Source organism: Salmo salar, chromosome 02 (genome assembly GCF_965601325.2).
Source record: "Salmo salar chromosome 02, fSalSal1, whole genome shotgun sequence".
Classification (NCBI taxonomy): Eukaryota; Metazoa; Chordata; class Actinopteri; order Salmoniformes; family Salmonidae; genus Salmo; species Salmo salar.
In genome coordinates, this window is record NC_138292.1 from 74349709 (window position 1) to 74369720 (window position 20012).

Consider the following 20012-nt stretch of genomic DNA (forward strand, 5'->3'; position numbering starts at 1 on the left):
TTTGAAATCGGACAATGTGGTTTGATTAACGAGAGTCTTGTCTTTCAAATGGTGTAAAACAGTCATATGTTTGAGAAATTGAAGTTATAGCATTTGAGGTATTTGTATTTCACGCCACACGATTCCACTGAAGGGCAGTGCTTGTGCCTCAGTGCAGGTCAGTGACTAGGTGGGACGCAAATGTCCCACCTTGCCCAGGGAGGTTAAGAACATTGTTAACTTAATTCACGTAACACATTGTCAGGTCATGAGCGTCACAGCACACTCTTAATCCCAGTATGTTTGCATACATTTTAGTGAGTCGTGTTGTCAGTAGGGCTCTATAGTAGCTGTTGGGTCATCAGTTCTGTTAATCTCATTGATTTGGGAGGTGTTTACCACCACATCTTGCCATGCCTTGGCCACACCATTCATCAGGAGATCATAGCCAGGACTCAATCCCTTGGAAGATGTTAATATCATTTAGTGGTAATGTGTCCTGAGCCCATTCCCTGATGAGAACTACAGGGGTCCATGACAGACTGAGGAACAAAAACCCAAAGCTGTGTAAAACAGTTACACTGATTAACAGCACAGATGGAAACTAGACCTCCAGAGAGCTGCTCTGTTAACTGTACCCCCAATTACATTGCTTAATGTACCCCAGGCTCATCAGTGTGACAAAATGCTCCAGAAAAGGGTTCTAATGAAAAACTTTATTTCCAGTTCAGCACTTGAAAGACGTCTCAAGGGTTGCAGGTGTGACATCAATGTCATCTTCTTCCATCTGTCGAGGAGCAAATCCATTACCAGCATTTCGATTAAAGGAAGACTGGCTCCCTAAATCATTTATACTACATGTATAGTATGAGTCAATAATAATTCCAGATTTAAAATAGCTCACCAGCTTGGAACCCCTACTTGCAAGGGAAGACGTATTCTGTCTCAGCCTGGTCACCTGTAACCGTAAGACAGGTTAGTCTGAGTAAATGAAAACAAGTTGCCCAAATGTTCCTCAGAAGAGGGAGAAGAAAAATGACATTTTGGGAGGGTTAGTAGAGCAACTTACTTGGCTGGTAGTAGTCATAGATTTTGACCACCGCTGGCTTTAGATTCTGTACTGGGAGCTCCTGTATGATGTCCAGGGTGATGTGGAAAGGCAATAGCGATGTCAGCTGTTGGGAGAAAAACAAACATATTGCTCATTATACAGCAAAACCTATTCTTTTTAAATGAAGCCCATTATATGGAGTGCCATGTGAATGGTTTCCACCTCACCTCCGTCAGGTACATTAACACATGGTCATCTTTGATATCAACACGATCCACTTGACTTGAACCCCTCAGCTGTGAAGACAAGTCATTGATATTGCATGGACAACAAAAAAAGACCACCATGGATAAAGGTCACACCACAACAACTCACCCTCCCCAAAGAGTCTGGATCTGGGGAAAACCCAGAGAGCATTTTCAAATCCACTAGAATCATATTGGTGGTGAGCTCCTTTCCATGATATCTGAGAAAGACAGGATTGACAACCGCTTTTAATAATCAAATGCTTGGATTATTTTAGCCATAAAGACCAGGCTGCCAAATAAGCATTCTGACTGAAGGTCAATAACCTATACACAGGTATAATGACACTGATTCATTTGGGTCAAACCCATTCTGCAAGTCATGCTCCAAGATTACACATTTTAAAGAATTAATACAAATGGGTCCTTCATTCTTACCGAGACTGGAGCTTCAGCGTGACTCTGGGTCTCAAAGACTTGATGTTGCAGTCCACCTCTGGAGTCACCTGGATACTGAGCGTTGTGCTTCTGGTAGGAGTAGGGATGTTGTAGTGGAGCACCACCTGGGATAGAGAAGAGGAAGTCAGGGAAACCATCTTCCCTGTAATGTATATTAAAGCGCATCTTGCGCCACAGGACTGGGAGCAGAGATGTGTATTCACTGACCTGCACTGAGGCACAAGCACTGCCCTTCACTTCAACGCTGTACTTCCCTTCTGTGTCCTGCAGCGCCCTCTCCTGGTACAGAAGCTTGTTGTTTTGGTTCACATGGAAGAGGCACCGTTCCCCACTGGGAGACCGTAGCGTCACTGTGCTGGCTCCTCCTCTACTGAACACCCTGGTGGAGTAGAGAGCCAGGGCCTGGAGGGCCACCACGGTGTCCTAGACATACAGACCACAGGACAATACCTTCAATGACAAACACTGTTTTTAAAGGGTAGATTTTTCCAAATTGAACAGTTGCTAAAGTGACTATATCCCAATTCCCTGTACCAGTGGAAGTGAGCCTCACCAGGTTAGACATGAAGAACACAGAGTTCTGCCTGTACTAGTGCACAGGGTGCCATTTCAGACCACTGGTGTTTGGGAAGTATACCTGTGTGGAGGAGAAGCCTCCGTAGGCGTTCTGCTGCCTCACCAGCCACCTGACGATGCGGGAGGCGTAGCCCAGGTCAGAGGTAGACCGAGAAGAGGCACTGAGGGACGCCAGCAGAACGTAGGAGCTGATCTCCACCTCCAGGGAGGGTGAGGTCTCCGAGGAGGACTGGGACCAGTGCAGGAGACCCCCTGAGGAGCACACACACACGTCAGGATAAGGACTAGCTTAGTCTTAAACCTAATACAGACTAGACCAAACAAAGTTCTGACCTCCCCAAATCAACTTTGGCTGTTTGATTGGACAAAGGTTTGCACTTTTAGGAAGACAGCACTAACAGATATAGCTCACCCTCTTGAAATGAGATGGTGTCGAGGTGCTGCAGAAGCCGGGCCCGTGTCTCCATGTCACCTGCCAGGGTGAAGGTGTAGGCCAGCAGAGCAGTAGCGTAGGTGTTGGACATATCACTGGTGGAGTTCTTCAGGCAAGACAAGCTGTGGTCCACAACAGGATCCTGGAGCACAGAATAACAGCAGCACATTAAGACACAAGCCAGCCTGGACTGGGTTCCGTTCAAATTGTTGATTAGTGACAGCTTTTTGCTGAGGAAAGGGATCATTTTTTCCTTGTAAATATTATAAATTGTGTATATGCAGGGCGCCTTGGTCTCAATGGGATTCTTAAAATAAAGGTGAAAGCAGACAATACAAACAGATCTGGGACCAGGCTAGAGAGATTCAAGCTGGAGCACATATCAGTAGTAACAGATTCAGATCTGCTTATGTAACGCCCATTCTTTGTTATTTCATAGGCTACGTCATTGTAGAATCTTTACATGACAGTTGATTTCATACAGGAGGCTAAATTACTTGCGAGAAACGGTTACGTGGAGTGAAGCTACTTACCGACACGGACATGTTGAGCTCCAGCATTGAAGCAGTGATGTAAGCCGTCAGTGTGACTTCATCCGTCACTCCACCCTAGAAAACAATGTTAAAATACTAACTGCATCTAGCCACATTTAACATCCTTCAGTTTGTTAGCAATATAAATACCTTCATTCTGTTGTTCAAGAGCTTCCCTAAAGCTCTGAAACAGCCATGTTTGCCTTGTTGACGTTCCAACCAAGTCTTGGACTGCTCCATTGTCGCCGGGTCAACATAGATGAAAGACTGGGCTTTGCCAAAGGATCTCAAGACAAAAGCAGTCAGCCTGAAGAAAGAAGCGGATTCATTTAAAAGCCCTGACATAATATCGTCAAGCTCCAAGTCATGACATCACATGTCAACTGTCCTATCCGTCATTGAAACTACCAGTAGGTGAAAAACAAGCCAAGTACTCACCAGGTGTTCCCCAAGCCTTGTCCAAACGTGCTGTACGCACCATCAGCATTCTTGTAGTTCAGCTGCCTTTGGTAACCTGCCGGTGGGTTTTTAGCATGAACAGTGACCAAGTGGTTGTTCTGCTCCCTAACCCTGTTCATGGAGAGCTACCCTCCAACCAAGCTGTAATTAACCCCATTCAGCCAGCTAATTATTAGAAGGGGAGCTAGACCAGGGTTGGAGAGTCCTGCACTATGAGACAGTGTCAATATTCTACCATCAAATGACTTCAGTAGGAATCCATCTGTTATGTAGCTCCATCGTTACCATGACAGCAGGGTACACTTTAAAATAGAAACCTAAATCCTCTAGTTGGACAAATCCAGCCCGGTTTGTGGATTTGGTGTCTAATCAAGACAGATTTTAAGGGACTCTCCTACCACTAGTGAGGAACTTGGTGGCCTTGTCTAGGATGGCTGGCGTGAGCTGATTTGTATTCCGCAGGTACTCCAGGATGTAGATATTGGGGGAGAGCAGGGCCATATTCTGCTCCCCACACCCATACGGCATCTGCAACAGTCCATCCAGGTTGTTGAGGGCCCGACCCAGGATGTCCCCTACAGAGAAACAAGGGACTTCTGTTACACTGTCCTCTTTAGCAAACAGCAGCACTGGAGAAGGGTTGTCTTCCCACCACTACACAATGGTTTATTTTACCCAGAACAGAGAGGGAAATCCTAGCAGAGCCAGCCACCACATTCTGGGGGAGTTGTACTTCCACCTCCTCTGTCAGAGCTTCTCCTGTGGACACAAAGATGCACTGAATGAAGATGATCACATCAACCACCGTGAACGCTGATTCATTACTGACCAGTAGGACACAGCAACCAGTTGTAGGTGTGGCTCTTCTCTGTTCCCTCAGCCTGGAGGACAGGAGAGGAGAGGAGAGGGATTCTTTTCAGAGGCAGTTACACCAGACACTATCTGTGCAACCTAACAGCAGTAGACTACATACCTTCACCAGCAGGCCCCGTGTGACTGTGTCAACGCGTCCTCTCTCCGGTACGTTCACAACCCCGTTGCCACACGCAGCGTGGGACTGGACAGCCGCTGCACTAACGGACACGTTCAAAACCCCTACACACAGGTTACACAACTCAGGTTGACATCCATTCTGCCGTTTCAACAGTTGAATGAAGACTAACCCAGGACAGAGGGGGCCATTGTCCAACTGAAGGTCTTTCGTCCATTGGCACACAAGCACGAGGAGTCCTGGACATCACGCACAGGTGTGAGAGTGTAGTCGGAGGAAAGAGCTGGAGTCACAGAAACCTGCCAAAGAGGAACACGTCGTAAGATAACATGGTACGACAAAAACAATACAACTCAAGAAACCATCCTGGTGCACTGTCGTACCATGATGCACTTGGAGAGGTAATTAAACACGGTGGCCTTCAGCTCAAAGCGCTCTCCCCGGATGACTGAGTAGGGCAGGGTGAGCTCCAGGAAGAAGGGCTGGAAGACCGTGAGCTCCACCAGAGGAGCCAGACCGAAGCCACTGGGGGCCAGGCAGAAGACCTCAGTCTCCCAGGTGGTGATGGTGTCTGGGACTGTCAGGGGGACATCTGCTGATCCAGACTCCCTGGAATACAGAGGTCAGAGTTCAAACAGAAAGCCACCAAGTGTACAATGGAGTAGGACTAATTTCAACACCATTTGTTGTTCCAAATGCATTTAAGCTTTATCTAACCAGGGACACCCATTGAGGTCAAAGGGTCTTTCCTAAGAGAAAGCTGGCCTACAGTTGTTCCTAATCTACACCACTGTTTTGATATGAGGCAAGAGCTAAGAGGGCTTTCACCAGAGGTCAGCCTCACTGCGCAGAGCACTTACCCAACTTCCACAAGATCCCAAATCCACGTCTCAGGGAAGAATGTACGGACCGTCTGTATGGGTGGCGGAGGTGGAGCGGCAAGTGCCACAGCCATTTCACGTCTAGGACCCGCTGATCCAGGCCTAGCCATTTGGCTGTAAGCTACTACTAACACAAAACATGCCCATTATTGTCAAGTTAAAAATGGACTGAATGCTGTGCTCAGACCAGTTTAACCAGGCTTTGTTATTCTAGCAAAAGGTAATCCATTTCCCAAGGTTCATTAAAGACTTGTGGCAATGATGAGAATAAGGACATCTCACCATAGGAGCGACGGTACTGGTTCCCCTGGTAACTGAGGCAGGAAGGTACTCTTATATCCAGGTTAGTCGCTAGCTTCAGTCCCAGTGTCTAGAAATGTCAGAAACAACTAATTATTAATAAATGTCCGTTTGTCATTCTATTAAGTTTAACAGTGGAAGATGAACACATTGTAACAGTTGAGAAAACAGGGCAGAAATATTTACCTGAAAAACTGCATAAGGATCATTTGTCTCCTCAGACGGTCCATATGGGTATGGCATTATGAATCTCCTTGGTCTAACACGTAAACATGCTACTGGATCTTCAAGCTCGTAGGGAATATAGGTCGTCTCCTTGACTGGTAACAAATCAAATATCTGGAATGGGACAAGAGGGAGGCTTGAAATTCTCTTGTTCATTGGGGACTGAAAGTGGGAGGACTACTTGCCCTTGAATAAAAGGACACTCAATTTTGGTTTTCCATTGCTAAACGTCAATAAGGAGGTGCTTTCCAGTTACCCAGAGTCAATAGAAAGTGGGCGTCAAGCCAGAGAACGAGTCTCATTACATTTGATAAAAGCTCCCCAAATAACCAGTGAACAGATCCACTCCATGTCTGCTGTAGTCACTGGTTGTATTCCCAGCACCACCAAAACTGTAGGTATGGTGGTACCACTGTTGTTCACTTCAGGAGCTCCGTTACCTTGTCAGCATCCAGCCTCTTCCCTGGCTCCATGATGCCAACACTCTGGTCCACAGCACTGAGGCCACAGAGGGAACCGGGCTGGGCCGAGAGACGCAGGGTGTTCTCCTCCCCTGGGACAGCGTTGGAGGGCGAGAACGCCACCAACACCTGGCATACACATCAGATACCATTACTCCAGGTATGGAAATACTGGACACCTTTCATAAAGTGGCAACAATGACAGACTCCTGCACACACCTGGTTCCTGAAGCATTTCTCAGTGGGGAAGTTCATGCTGTGGGCAATGACAGTCTCACTGGGTAGCATACTGTACACCAGGAGCTGAACCACCGGTGCCATCTCTGGAACCACTGCCAACTTCAAGGTGACGTCACCCTCAGCTACTGCAACGCAAGAGCAGGTCACTGTCATCAAGCACCTTCCAGAACGGTCAGAATCACTTAATGAAACTCACTCACCAGGACTGTCCTGCTGCACAGTAACATTGATGTGTCCATGCTGAACTATGACCCCTCTGGATAAGGCCTGGAGGGAAAGGGAACAGTTCTCAGCAACTCAGAGGAGCCACTGCAACCTGGTAAACAAATCCAGGACTCCAATTAGTATGATACGTTATGTTGTGGATGTCCATCATCCATTTCATATAGGCTACGAATTCCAATTTGTAACATGAGCTAGCTTGGGTTACCGTGGTTGATTAGGAGTATTGGTGCAGTATAGGAACATCCTTCCTTTGAAAGTGTGGCTGGGGCAACGTCTGAAATGATCCTGGTCAAAAGGAGTGCAACTAGGAAATATGGTGCCATTTCAGAGGCACCATGGGTTTGCAGGTTGTTCCTGGTTCTACTCACCAGGTAGAGGACATCCACAGAGCCCTTTGGGACAGTCTCCCCTACGATGGCATAGCGGATGGTGATTGACACTGCCTGCCCACATGCCAGTGGTTTCTCCATCTTCTGAATAGCCAGGGAGCTGGACGGTTTACTGTCTGGGGCAGCGGGCTGGATCAGTGAGAGGACGTGTTGCCCTCTGTTGAAATAGGGGACCCTGTATCCTGGGTACTCCACTTGTGGGGTGTCACTCACCTGGAAAGGAACAAAAGGAAGAGTCTAACTAAAGGCCCAATCCTAAATCAACCCCTAGACCCCGTCCTATATACAGTGGGGATCTGAGAGGATGACGGGAAACAATACAATAACAGATCCACCTTACTTCCACCTAGCCCATCTTGGTCACAGCACGTTAGGGTCATGGCCTTAGGGCAGCGTTTACCCCCCCCCCCCCCCACAACACTGCACAGCTGATTCAAATCTGGATGAAGAGTTCATTATTTGAAGTCAGCTGCGTAGGGCAACAAACTAAACACGCACCCCTTACGGTCTCCAGGCATGGAGTATAAAGTCTCTCAAACCGACAAGGAATCATACTTACTACGAGGTTAATATTCTCTTTGGGCATACTGGTTGTGTTGACCGAGAACCTGGCAATACCACGACTGTCCGTGGTTAGGTTCTGTAGTCGTAGATATGAGGACCAGCCTTTCTCCTCAAACAGGTAGACTAACATGTCAGAGATGGGTGTGTTGTTAAAGCGAACAGCATTTATCTGAGGAAAAGGTATGAATGAAGTGACACCACATACTGGTACTTCAGGAAGCAGGACAAACAAAAAGCATCCACAAGAACACCATTTGGACTTACCTTGCCTTCGATAATTGATCCATGCTCATAGATTTGGGGTGTGTCAACAAATGTGAATTCTCCAATCACATAGGAGAGCTCTACATTTTTTTCCTCTGACAGTGTAATACCTGTCAAATGAAGACAAATAATAGGATGCTATATTTCACAGCCTTGAGCCAACGCAGAGTAACCCAAACTCAGTCCTGGACCCCCCCCCCTCCCCCGGGTGCACCTTGTAGTTTCTTGCCCTAGCACAACAGCTGATTCAAAGCATCAAAACTACATTACCAGATGGTTATTTGAGTCAGCCGTGTAGCGCTCGGGCAAAAACCAAAACGTGAACCCAGGGGGGGCCCCAGGACAGTTAGGGAAACCCTGATCTAATGAAACAGGCAATAGTTACATTGCCATCAGCTGAAGTGAAATGAAGGGTTTGTATTGAGTAAATTACATGATGCATCTCATAATGATTGTGATAGAGGACTTGCCTGTCCCCTCCTCCTGAACTTCTGCACGGAAACTAAACACGTCTCCCAGCAATTTCTCTCCTGCATTCTTTGTGAAAATTGCCAAGTTGAAGGCATAAGAAGCACAGCCAGTATGGTCCATCTAGGAAAAGCAAGCAGAACCACACAAAAACAGATTTAAATGTAATCCGTTGGTAAATACAGCACTACTAGTTATAGGAAAGCATACAAACCTCTATTGACTCTTTGTGGCATGGAGGTGTGTAATCAGGAACTCCTTGTGGATTTCTCTCATCAATTGTTATTGGTATCACTGCATTGTCCACCAAGGGTCGGCACAACTTCACCCCTGCTTTACCAGGTACAGGCTGCCCATACGTGTATCTGATTTCAATTCACAACAAGACAAGTGTCAATTTCCTACATCCAGTTACCATATTAAAAACAGAACACCTAAAGGCTTTAAGTCACGTATTTAACATGGTCAATGAATCTGGACCTGTCTTCATAGAGCCTCAGAATGGGATCAGTTTTAACTATAGATCATAATGAACAAGGTCACATGTCAGGGTGGGACCTGATCCTAATCCCAGACGCTTTATGACCTAAGAACCCGCTGTTCATGTAAATGCCACTAACAAATCTCAGCAGCACTATAGGTCTTCAATTAGCATATTTAGATTTTAAACAATTTCCACATGAAGCTACAGTACTAGCAGAGGCTGCTGCCTACAGACTTGAAATCATTGGAATACTAGTCACACCATCTCATATGTATATACTGTATTCTATACCTCTGACATTGATCATTCCTTAGATATTTGTGAAATTGTTACATATTGCTGCACCCGCGTTGTGACCAATAAAATGTGATTTACTTGTATTTTCAAAGATCCAAATCCTTACTTTCAAATGTGAAAGTAAATTAAATACTTCTAATAGTATTTCAACCCAGGTCTGCATTAGCGTAATGAGACTAGAATGACATTTAGTGGACTAACTACAATACATTGCAAATCACCAATAGTGTTTACTCACTCTGCACACACTTTCACTTCATACTCTTCTTGAACAACGCTGATCTTGTCAGTGAGGTTCATCTGGATCTCAAACTTGGGCAAAACTACAGAGAAAAAGAACAGCAGTCAACTCTAGAACGTTCCAGGATTGTGATGCATCCATTCAACATTACCTAGCATGAAAGAGAAACTCAACCTACCATACTTTTCTACTTTGAAGTTGTGGTAGATTTTCTCTTCACCAATCCACACTACAATGGTATAGGATCCTACAGGTGCTTCAGAGTTCAGGGGGTGAGAAAGCTGCAGAATGTTGCCACTGGATGTAGTGTTGACCCACTGTCCAATCCGGTTGCGATTAACATCCTGTTGGTTCATAGGAAGGGGAACCTTCAGCAGGACAAGGAGTCAGCTCTATTCATGACATTTCTATCTGCAACATGCATTTACTGAAGGGGGCCCAGATCACACAAAGCTGACTGGAAGTCTTTGGCTACGTTCTACAGTAGGTGGAAATGAGGACCTAGCTAGCTAGCTGGGGGAGTCATAATGTTGCAGTATTTACACTGACAGTCAACATAAAGTTAGACTAACAAGGATCTTACCTCAAGTTCCACAATGTTGTACTGTGAAGGGCAAAGACAAGAGATGGGTTCATGTTTCATTAATAACACCAATTCCAAAACAGCAGGGGAGCATAACTGTCTACAACCACAGGAACTATTGGCTTGGTCGCTTAACGTAAACATCACATGTAGCATTTGCACTGGGAATGGCAATTCAATCTCAGGAAGAGATGATTCTATTCTGACCAACATGAATGGAAACCCCATGTCCTGGCTGGCTGCTTGCTGTACATAGTGTCACATAATACCAGATTGCTATGGCCATCACAGTATTGCCACACTTCTGTATTTGGCTTTGAAATAGTAGAGACTGACCTAAAAGACTATTTTCAATATTATATTTCCAACTCACCAACTGATTGACAGGGCTAAAATTGGTATCCAAGGTGACGACTCTAAAATGCACTGTAGACAAACACAATAAGAATATTAGAAAATTCCAAGGATTCCCAGAAATACTGGTTGAGGATTTCCATCCTGAGTGAACCCAGTGGGTTTACTGCATCTGCACCACATTCCTGAACAACGAGGCTCTTCAGATGTCTACCGTTTCCCTCTACAATCCTCATAAGCCACGCAGAGTGGACAGGACCAGACCAGTGGCTCTAACATTACCCGTTTGTCCTGGGTTGTAGATTGGTTTGTCCGTTTGGATGAACGTCATGGGGCCGTAGGGTTTGATCATGACCCTTCTCTCCTCTGTTGATAGAAATGTTACCCCTCGAACCTCCACCTTAAAGTTGTGCACTTCGTCGCTCTTCACATGAGGGGCCTGTCAGAGACCGAGACAGAGCAACACCGGTGAACTAACGGACCGATAACATAGGACATTAAAATGTGGTGCCGTGTGGCCCAGCTGGTAAGAGCGTGCCACTAGCAACTTCAAGGTAGAGCGTGTAACTCCTGCAGGGATCACATTATGCACTCAGCGTACTTTAAGTTACATATATAAATTGTTTCCATAGTATATACACTAGCATGCAATCAAAACCTGAATCGGAAGAAAAGTTCTGGTAGGCCACAAGCTGGCATTGCACAAACAACCTAAGCGATGCATCAAAGCTGAGAAGTACAGTACACTCTTATTGGAATGGCTCTAGATGTCCACCAGTGCTGGGCTGACCTGAAACTGGAAGCAGCGGTGAAACTCTTGGTCAGAAGTCTCGTGGAGAAGTGTTTTGTTCTGCCCGTCGGCCATCAGAGATATGGTCATGACCAGGGTCTCGTTGGGCTGCAGAAGGCTGGCACAAAGCTTGGCCTCTGAGCCTGCCTGGATCACTGCAGGAATGGCTACCATGTAAACCCTACAGAGAACACACCCGGCAACGGGAAAATCAGTACACCTCTAAACACAAAGCCAGGTGAAATATACAGGGGGGATAAAGATCTGCAGAAAGGGTAGATGAAAAATGGCTCTAAATCTGCTGACAGAACATTAAACCGAGACAAGCAAGTCTAACTTGTGACTGCAGATTTACTTACGGTCTTGGAGTCTCTTGACAGACACAAAGCCAGTGAATGCAGGCAAAGAGTATCCATCTCCAAACCTCAAGCCCAGGAAGAACCATGACTAAAGGAGAAAAATAAACCACCAAGTCCGTTATGACCCAGTATTCCTACATGGAGAGAGAGACCTAACAATACCATTTCAAATTCTTTCCTGGGCACTGCAAACCTTGCATTCCATTCATTATCAGAAGCAGCCACCCACTGACATGGTCTCAGACCATTTCATACGCAAAACACTCAAGTATGATATATTACATTTTATATGGTTTACATCTGTGGATGCCCGTCATCCATTTCGTATGATGTGTTAAAAACCATGCAAAATGGACATTTTACAAATTACAATTTGTTGTGGCCAACATGAGCTAGGTAGCTAACATTATCTAGGCTAAACATTAGGAGTAAAGTTAATTAGCATGTTTGCTAACCTTAACCCTTTTACCTAAGTAGATGAAGTTGCTTTTTACCCCAAATGTTATACTTCAGTTTTATTACACCCACCCCGCCACTCTTTTTGCTTTAAGTAGCCGTCTTCTGTAAAAATACTAAACGTAACATTCCCATGTGGATTTCAGTCTCGCGGATTTACATTTATTATGTTACATATAGTCAATGACACCAGGCTGCAGACACAGGTCGGTAAAAAGGCTCAATTGCACGTAGGTTAGCGTTTTACTTCTAGACCGAGTTACAGTATCTCGGTCTAGAAACTGGGCGCCAAACACAGATTGCAAAAGTATGTCTTTCGCATTGCATTTGGTATAGCCTGTAAAAGACCAGATGTAAGTAAAAATGCAAGGCAGTAACTTGTTTTGTTAATTGATCGCGGACCTGTTGTTTGGGGTATAAGATTGCGCCACAAGTTGCTATAGCACCTGTGACCAAGGCATACTCACCACAGCGGATTGTTTGTGGACTCAGTCGAAAGTAAATATCCCCCGTCGGTCATGTCCCTATAAATATCCTTAGTTCCGGACTTTTTTCTAATTACTAAGCGCTCGCACCTGCTGGATATTCAGGGAGTTCGATTAGACTGAACGGCCATTTCAAATGCTCGATCATGTTGTCAACAAGGCAGCATGGCGCGTACAGTAATTCAGGAACATAGGTCTACAACATGTCCATCAAATGCTGAAGCACATATGGGGTTTTTATCAAGACCAAACCCTTTTAGGCCTATGTATATGAACACTCCCAAATCATTACTCCACGTGCTTTTGTACACTGCTGCAACTCGCTGTTTGTTTGTTACCTATGCTTAGTCACTTCGCCCCCACCTACATGTTGATGACCTCAACTAGCCTGTGGGCTCGGTACCGGTGCCCCCTGTATATAGCCTCGTTATTGTTATTCTTATTGTGTTACTTTTTATTATAGTCTACTTGGTAAATATGTTCTTCTTCTTGAACTGCACTGTTGGTTAATTACGGGCTTGTAAGTAAGCATTTCACGGTAAAGTCTACACTTGTTGTATTCGGCGCATGTGACAAATAAAGTTTGATTTGATTTGACCTACATCACTTTGTTTTGACGCAGGACAGATAATTGAATCAATCCCCTCCTATCACAGCCATTCAACTCTGTAACTGTTTTAAAGTCACCATTGGCCTGATGGTAAAATCCCTGAGCAGCTTCCTTCCTCACTGGCAACTGAGTTGGGAAGGACGCCTGCATCTTTGTAGTGACTGGGTGTATCGAGTTTAGAGGGGACATCTCTAACACAGTGGAGGGCCTGGTACGACTACCTGGAGTTGGACCCAAGATGGCTCACCTGGCACCAGGTCTCTGGCATAGGTAGGTATGGCTACTAGACTGTAAACTCTCCTTCCAGACTCATATTAAACATCTCCAATCCAAAATCAAATCTAGAATCGGCTTTCTATTTCACAACAAAGCCTCCTTCACTCACGCCGCCAAACTTACCCTAGTAAAACGGACTATCCTACCGATCCTCGACTTTGGCGATGTCATCTACAAAATAGCTTCCAATACTCTACTCAGCAAACTGGATGCAGTCTATCACAGTGCCATCCGTTTTGTTACCAAATCACCTTATACCACCCACCTCTGCGACCTGTATGCTCAAGTCGTCAGACCCACTGGCTCCAGGTCATCTATAAGTCTATGCTAGGTAAAGCTCCGCCTTATCTCAGTTCACTGGTCACGATAACAACACCCACCAAACGTAGCACACGTTCCAGCAGGTATATCTCACTGGTCATCCCCAAAGCCAACACCTCATTTGGCCGCCTTTCCTTCCAGTTCTCTGCTGCCAGTGACTGGAACGAATTGCAAAAATCGCTGAAATTGGAGACTTTTATTTCCCTCACCAACTTTAAACATCAGCTATCTGAGCAGCTAACCGAGCGCTGCAGCTGTACATAGTCCATCTGTAAATTGCCCACCCGATCTACCTACCTCATCCCCATACTGTTTTTATTTTATTTACTTTTCTGCTATTTTGCACACCAGTATCTCTACTTGCACATCATCATATGCTCATTTATCACTCCAGTGTTAATCTGCTAAATTGTAATTATTCGCTCCTATGGCCTATTTATTTCCTACCTCCTCATGCCTTTTGCACACACTGTATATAGACTTTATTTTTTTTCTACTGTGTCATTGACTTGTTTATTGTGTTATTGGCTTCTTTATCGTTTACTTCATGTGTAACTCTGTGTTGTTGTCTGTGTCACACCGCTTTGCTTTATCTTTGCCATGCCGCAGTTGTAAATGAGAACTTGTTCTCAATCAGCCTACCTGGTTAAATAAAGGTGAAATAAAAAATCAAATCAAATAATATACAGTTGAAGTCAGAACTTGACATACACCTTAGCCAAATACATTTAAACACTCAGTTTTTCACAATTTGTGACATTTAATCCTAGTCAAAATTCCCTGTCTTAGGTCAGTGAGGATCAGCACTTTATTTGAAGAATGTGAAATGTCAGAATAATAGTAGAGAATTATTTTTTTCAGCTTTAATTTCTTTCATCACATTCCCATTGGGTCAGAAGTTTACATACACTCAATTAGTATTTGCTAGCATTGCCTTTAAATTGTTTAACTTGGGTCAAACATTTCAGATAGCCTTCCACAAGCTTCCCACAATAAGTTGAGTGAATTTTGGCCCATTCCTGCTGACAGAGCTGGAGTAACTGAGTCAGGTTTGTAGGCCTCCTTACTCGCACACGCTTTTTCAGTTCTGCCCACACATTTTCTATAGGATTGAGGTCAGGGCTTTGTGATGGCCACTCCAGTACCTTGACTTTGTTTTCCTTAAGCCATTTTGCCACAACTTTGGAAGTATGCTTGGGGTCATTGTCCATTTGGAAGACGCATTTGCGACCAAGCTTTAACGTCCTGACTGATGTCTTGAGACGTGGCTTCAATATATCCACATCATTTTCTCCCTCATGATGCCATCTATTTTGCGAAGTGCACCTGTCCCTCCTGCAGCAAAGCACCCCCACAACATGATGCTGCCACCCCCGTGCTTCAAGGTTGGGATGGTGTTCTTCAGCTTGCAAGCCTCCCCCATTTTCCTCCAAACATGACAATGGTCATTATGGCCAAACAGTTCTATTTTTGTTTCATCAGACCAGAGGACATTTCTCCAAAAAGTACGATCTTTGTCCTCATGTGCAGTTGCAAACCGTAGTCTGGCTTTTTTTATAGCGGTTTTGGAGCAGTGGCTTCTTCCTCGCTGAGCGGCCTTTCAGGTTATGTCGATATAGGACTCAATTTACTGTGGATATAGATACTTTTGTACCTGTTTCCTCCCGCATCTTCACAAGGTCCTCTGCTGTTCTGGGATTGATTTGCAGTTTTCGAACCAAAGTACTTCATCTCTTGGAGACAGCACGTGTCTCCTTCCTGAGCGGTATGACGGCTGCGTGGTCCCATGGTGTTTATACTTGCGTACTATTGTTTGTACAGATGAACGTGGTACCTTCAGGCGTTTGGAAATTGCCCCCAAGGATGAACCAGACTTGTGTAGTTCTACAATTTTTGTTTCTGAGCTCTTGGCTGATTTTCCCATGATGTCAAGCAAAGAGGCACTGAGTTTGAAGGTAGGGCTTGAAATACATCCACAGGTACACCTCCAATTGACTCAAATGATGTCAATTAGCCTATCAGAAGCTTCTAAAGCCATGACATCATTTTCTGGAATTTTCCAAGCTGTTTAAAGGCACAGTCAACTTAGTGTATGTAAACTTCTTACCCACTGGAATTGTGATACAGTGAATTATAAGTGAAATAATCTGTCTGTAAACAATTGTTGGAAAAATGACTTGTGTCATGTACAACCGACTTGCCAAAACTATAGTTAGTTAACAAGAAATTTGTGGCGTGGTTGAAAAACAAGTTTTAATGACTCCAATCTAAATGTATGTAAACTTCCGACTTCAACTGTAGGTCTACAAATCCCATACTTTAGTCTGCATGTTGTGCAGAGTGGTAGTTCTATTGGGATTATATAGTGGGCGTCTTTATAATGGGATAGTTTTTCTACTTTGTTGTTTTTATTGTGTGTGTGTGTGTGTATGTACACACGTTCACCGTATCTCCAACCGGCTCGGATGGACGAGAGGTGGGACCAAGAACCCAGAGGAGAGAAGCAAGGCCCTGGAAGACTGGTTACCAAGGTAACCAGACAACACCACTTCCTGTACCTCTGACCCATCAGGTCACACGTTAACCAGTCACTGATCAATCAAATCAAATCAAATGTATTTATATAGCCCTTCTTACATCAGCTGATATCTCAAAGTGCTGTACAGAAACCCAGCCTAAAACCAACAGCAAGCAATGCAGGTGTAGAAGCACGGTGGCTAGGAAAAACTCCCTAGAAAGGCCAAAACCTAGGAAGAAACCTAGAGAGGAACCAGGCTATGAGGGGTGGCCAGTCCTCTTCTGGCTGTGCCGGGTGGAGATTAGAACAGCACATGGCCAAGATGTTCAAATGTTCATAAATGACCAGCATGGTCAAATAATAATAATCATAGTAGTTGTCAAGGGTGCAACAAGTCAGTAACACAAGAGTAAGTGTCAGTTGGCTTTTTCATAGCCGATCTTTGAGAGTATCTCTACCGCTCCTGCTGTCTCTAGAGAGTTGAAAACAGCAGGTCTGGGACAGGTAGCACGTCCGGTGAACAGGTCAGGGTTCCAGAAGGTCTGGGACAGCAGGTCTGGGACAGGTAGCACGTCCGGTGAACAGGTCAGGGTTCCATAGCTGCAGGCAGAACAGTTGGAACTGGAGCAGCAGCACGGCCAGGTGAACTGGGGACGGCAAGGAGTCATCAAGCCAGGTAGTCCTGAGGCATGATCCTAGGGCTCAGGTCCTCCGAGAGAGAGAAAGAAAGAAAAAGAGAAAGAGAGAATTAGAGAGAGCATATTTAAATTCACACAGGACACCGACCGGAAAAGACAAGAGAAATATTCCAGATGTGACAGACTGACCCTAGCCCCCCGACACAGCATAAATACTGGAGGCTGAGACAGGAGGGGTCAGGAGACACTGTGGCCCCATCCGATGAAACCCCCGGACAGGGCCAAACAGGTAGGATATAACCCCACCCACTTTGCCAAAGCACAGCCCCCACACCACTGGACCACACCACCAATCAGATCCCTTACAGCAGGAAAGGGAAACATTTGGCCTTGTGATTTCTGTCTGACATGATTTTGATGAAGACGGGGATGGTGATTGATGATCTTCCTCTCTCTTCCCCGACACAGGGATCTATGGAGTGAGATCAACTGGTCGCTGGTGGGGTTTGGTCAACAGGTGTGTCTACCTGTCAATCCTCTCTGCTCCGTGTGTCTGAACAAGCACAGCTGCCCCTCCGCCCACCAAGCCTCCCCAGCCAAGAGGCCTAAAGCTGGGTCACCTCGCTCACCACACTCCCCCAAGACCTCCAGGGTCAAGCTGGAACCTGGTTCTCTTGGTTTGGGGTTACCACCCCCTTCCTCCTCCTCCTCAGCCACACCTGTCAAAGAGGAACCTCTGGCTACCGCCCTCTCCCCTCCTCTGCTGCCCAGAAAAAGGAAGTCCAAAGCCAAAACCTTCTCTACATGATACGACAGAAGGGACTAGAATCCCTATAGAGATATAGGGTCCTTCCTCCCAAAGTGTGCACTTGTCACTTCCCTGACTGATTTGAAATGAGCGGTACTAGAAATATGGTGGTAACTCCTACTAGCCCAGTGGTATTAACTTCTTTAGCGGGGAGACCATTTTCAGACCGAATTTCTGTGGACCCCATTTATTTTGCTAGAATTTCACAACCCCACCCCAAAAAAACCTTCAAATCGTTACATTCAGATCAACTAATGACCAATTCATTATATTTTCATATTTATCAAACTGAAAACCAATAAATAAAAGTACTCAATAAAATTGTATTTTTCAAATGATCTCAAACACGTTTGTATATTGTCCCATACAATAATCGTCACTTTCATGTTTTGTTCCCAAAACAAATAGCGACCTGACAATACCACTGACATAATCCTCGCAGATATACCAGAGTGTCTAAGACGTGTAGGGGTCAGAGGTCCATTTGGAATTAACAATGTGAGTATAAGACACTCAGTGCCACATGTGATTGCGTTCCCCCTGGAAACTGACTGTCAGAATCCTAATCGGAGTTTGAGTTCACGGATAGAATGCACTTGATATCATTACACCCTTAAGTGACCACTGAATTGGGTTGATATTTCGCCATCTTTAATATGCTGATAAAATATTAACGCAACATCTTCAATGATTTTACAGAGTTACAGTTCATATAAGGAAAGTAGTCAATTGAAATAAATTAGGCCCTGATCTATGGATTTCATGTGACTGGGCAGTCATGTGACTGGGCAGGGGCCCACCCACTGAGTCAGACCATCAGAATGAGGTTTCCCCCCACGAAAAGGCTTTACTACAGACAGAAATACTCCCGTTTCATCAGCTGTCCGCAGACGATCCCGCAGGTGAAGAAGCCGGATGTGGAGTTCCTGGGCTGGCAGGGTTACACGTGGTCGTGAGGCCGGTTGGATGTACCGGCAAATTATTTTAAAAATGACGTTGGATGCGGGTAATGGTAGAGAAATGATTCAATTATCTGGCAACAGCTCTGGCAGACATTTCTGCAGTCAGCATGCCAATTGCACGCGCCTTCAACTTGACAGCTGTGGGATTGCGACAAAACTGCACATTTTAGAGTGGCCTCATTGTCCCCAGCACAAGGCGTACATGTGTCATCAGGTTCTTGAAAATGTCCCACCTGTCAAGTGGATGGATTATCTTGGCAAAGTCAAAATGCTCACCAGCAGGGATGTAAACAAATTTGTGCGCAATTTCAGAGCTTTTTTGTGCTTCTGGAACATTTCTGGAACTTTTATTTCAGCTCATGAAACATGGGAACACTTCACATGGTGATATATTTTTGTTCACTATTGTTTAAGAATTCCTGAGTACTGTCCAATCAAGAGGGCTTGTTCAATCTTCTCTGAACCGAAACATCTGGTATTGTACTGCTGTCGAAAGTACAGTGATTGCTTAGTTTGCCAGCTCAGCATGTACAGTCGTGGCCAAAAGTTTTAATGACACATTCCTTTTCACAAAGTTTGCCGCTTCAGTGTCTTTAGATATTTTTGTCAGATGTTAGTATGGAATACTGAAGCATAATTACAAGCATTTCATAAGTGTCAAAGGCTTTTATTGATAATTACATGAAGTTGATGCAAAGAGTCAATATTTGCAGCGTTGACCCTTCTTTTTCAAGATCTGCGCAATCCGCCTTGGCATGCTGTCAATTAACTTCTGGGCCACATGACTGATGGCAGCCCATTCTTGCATAATCAATGCTTGGAGTTTGTCAGAATTTGTGGGTTTGTGTTTGTCCACAAGTTCAATGGGATTAAGGTCAGGGGAGTTTCCTGGCCATGGACCCAAAATATCGATGTTGTGTTCCGAGCCACTTAGTTATCACTTTTGCCTTATGGCAAGGTGCTCCATCATGCTGGAAAAGGCATTGTTCGTCACCAAACTGTTCCTGGATGGTTGGGAGAAGTTGCTCTCGGAGGATGTTTTGGTACCATTCTTTATTCATGGCTGTGTTCTTAGGCAAAATTGTGA

General features: G+C 45.0%; 1 protein-coding gene across 3 annotated transcripts; it reads right to left on the minus strand.

Moving 5' to 3' along the window:
- Nucleotides 1–675: 675 nt before the first annotated feature.
- On the minus strand, nucleotides 676–12862 carry LOC145862541 (alpha-2-macroglobulin-like). Of its 3 annotated transcripts, none has more exons than XM_082966922.1 (37): nucleotides 12775–12862; nucleotides 11852–11939; nucleotides 11493–11673; nucleotides 10985–11141; nucleotides 10722–10774; nucleotides 10349–10369; nucleotides 9944–10109; nucleotides 9763–9847; nucleotides 8958–9108; nucleotides 8746–8866; nucleotides 8276–8385; nucleotides 8007–8180; nucleotides 7427–7660; nucleotides 7034–7100; nucleotides 6813–6955; nucleotides 6573–6722; nucleotides 6094–6246; nucleotides 5890–5977; nucleotides 5587–5734; nucleotides 5110–5335; nucleotides 4899–5025; nucleotides 4709–4830; nucleotides 4565–4616; nucleotides 4411–4494; nucleotides 4134–4310; nucleotides 3715–3790; nucleotides 3427–3583; nucleotides 3277–3351; nucleotides 2723–2885; nucleotides 2372–2562; nucleotides 1942–2157; nucleotides 1714–1838; nucleotides 1406–1496; nucleotides 1258–1326; nucleotides 1049–1154; nucleotides 884–937; nucleotides 676–766 (listed from the first exon to the last, which is right to left on the minus strand). In XM_082966922.1, the coding sequence occupies exons 2-36, from the start codon at nucleotides 11935–11937 to the stop codon at nucleotides 897–899; spliced, it is 4386 nt and encodes a 1461-aa protein (XP_082823048.1). In that variant the 5' UTR covers nucleotides 11938–11939; nucleotides 12775–12862; the 3' UTR covers nucleotides 676–766; nucleotides 884–896. The 3 variants fall into 3 exon arrangements, with proteins under 3 accessions (XP_082823048.1, XP_082823047.1, XP_082823045.1); XM_082966921.1 differs by having other exon boundaries at nucleotides 5587–5731; nucleotides 6813–6958; XM_082966919.1 differs by having other exon boundaries at nucleotides 6813–6958.
- Between the last annotated feature and the right edge of the window lie 7150 nt (nucleotides 12863–20012).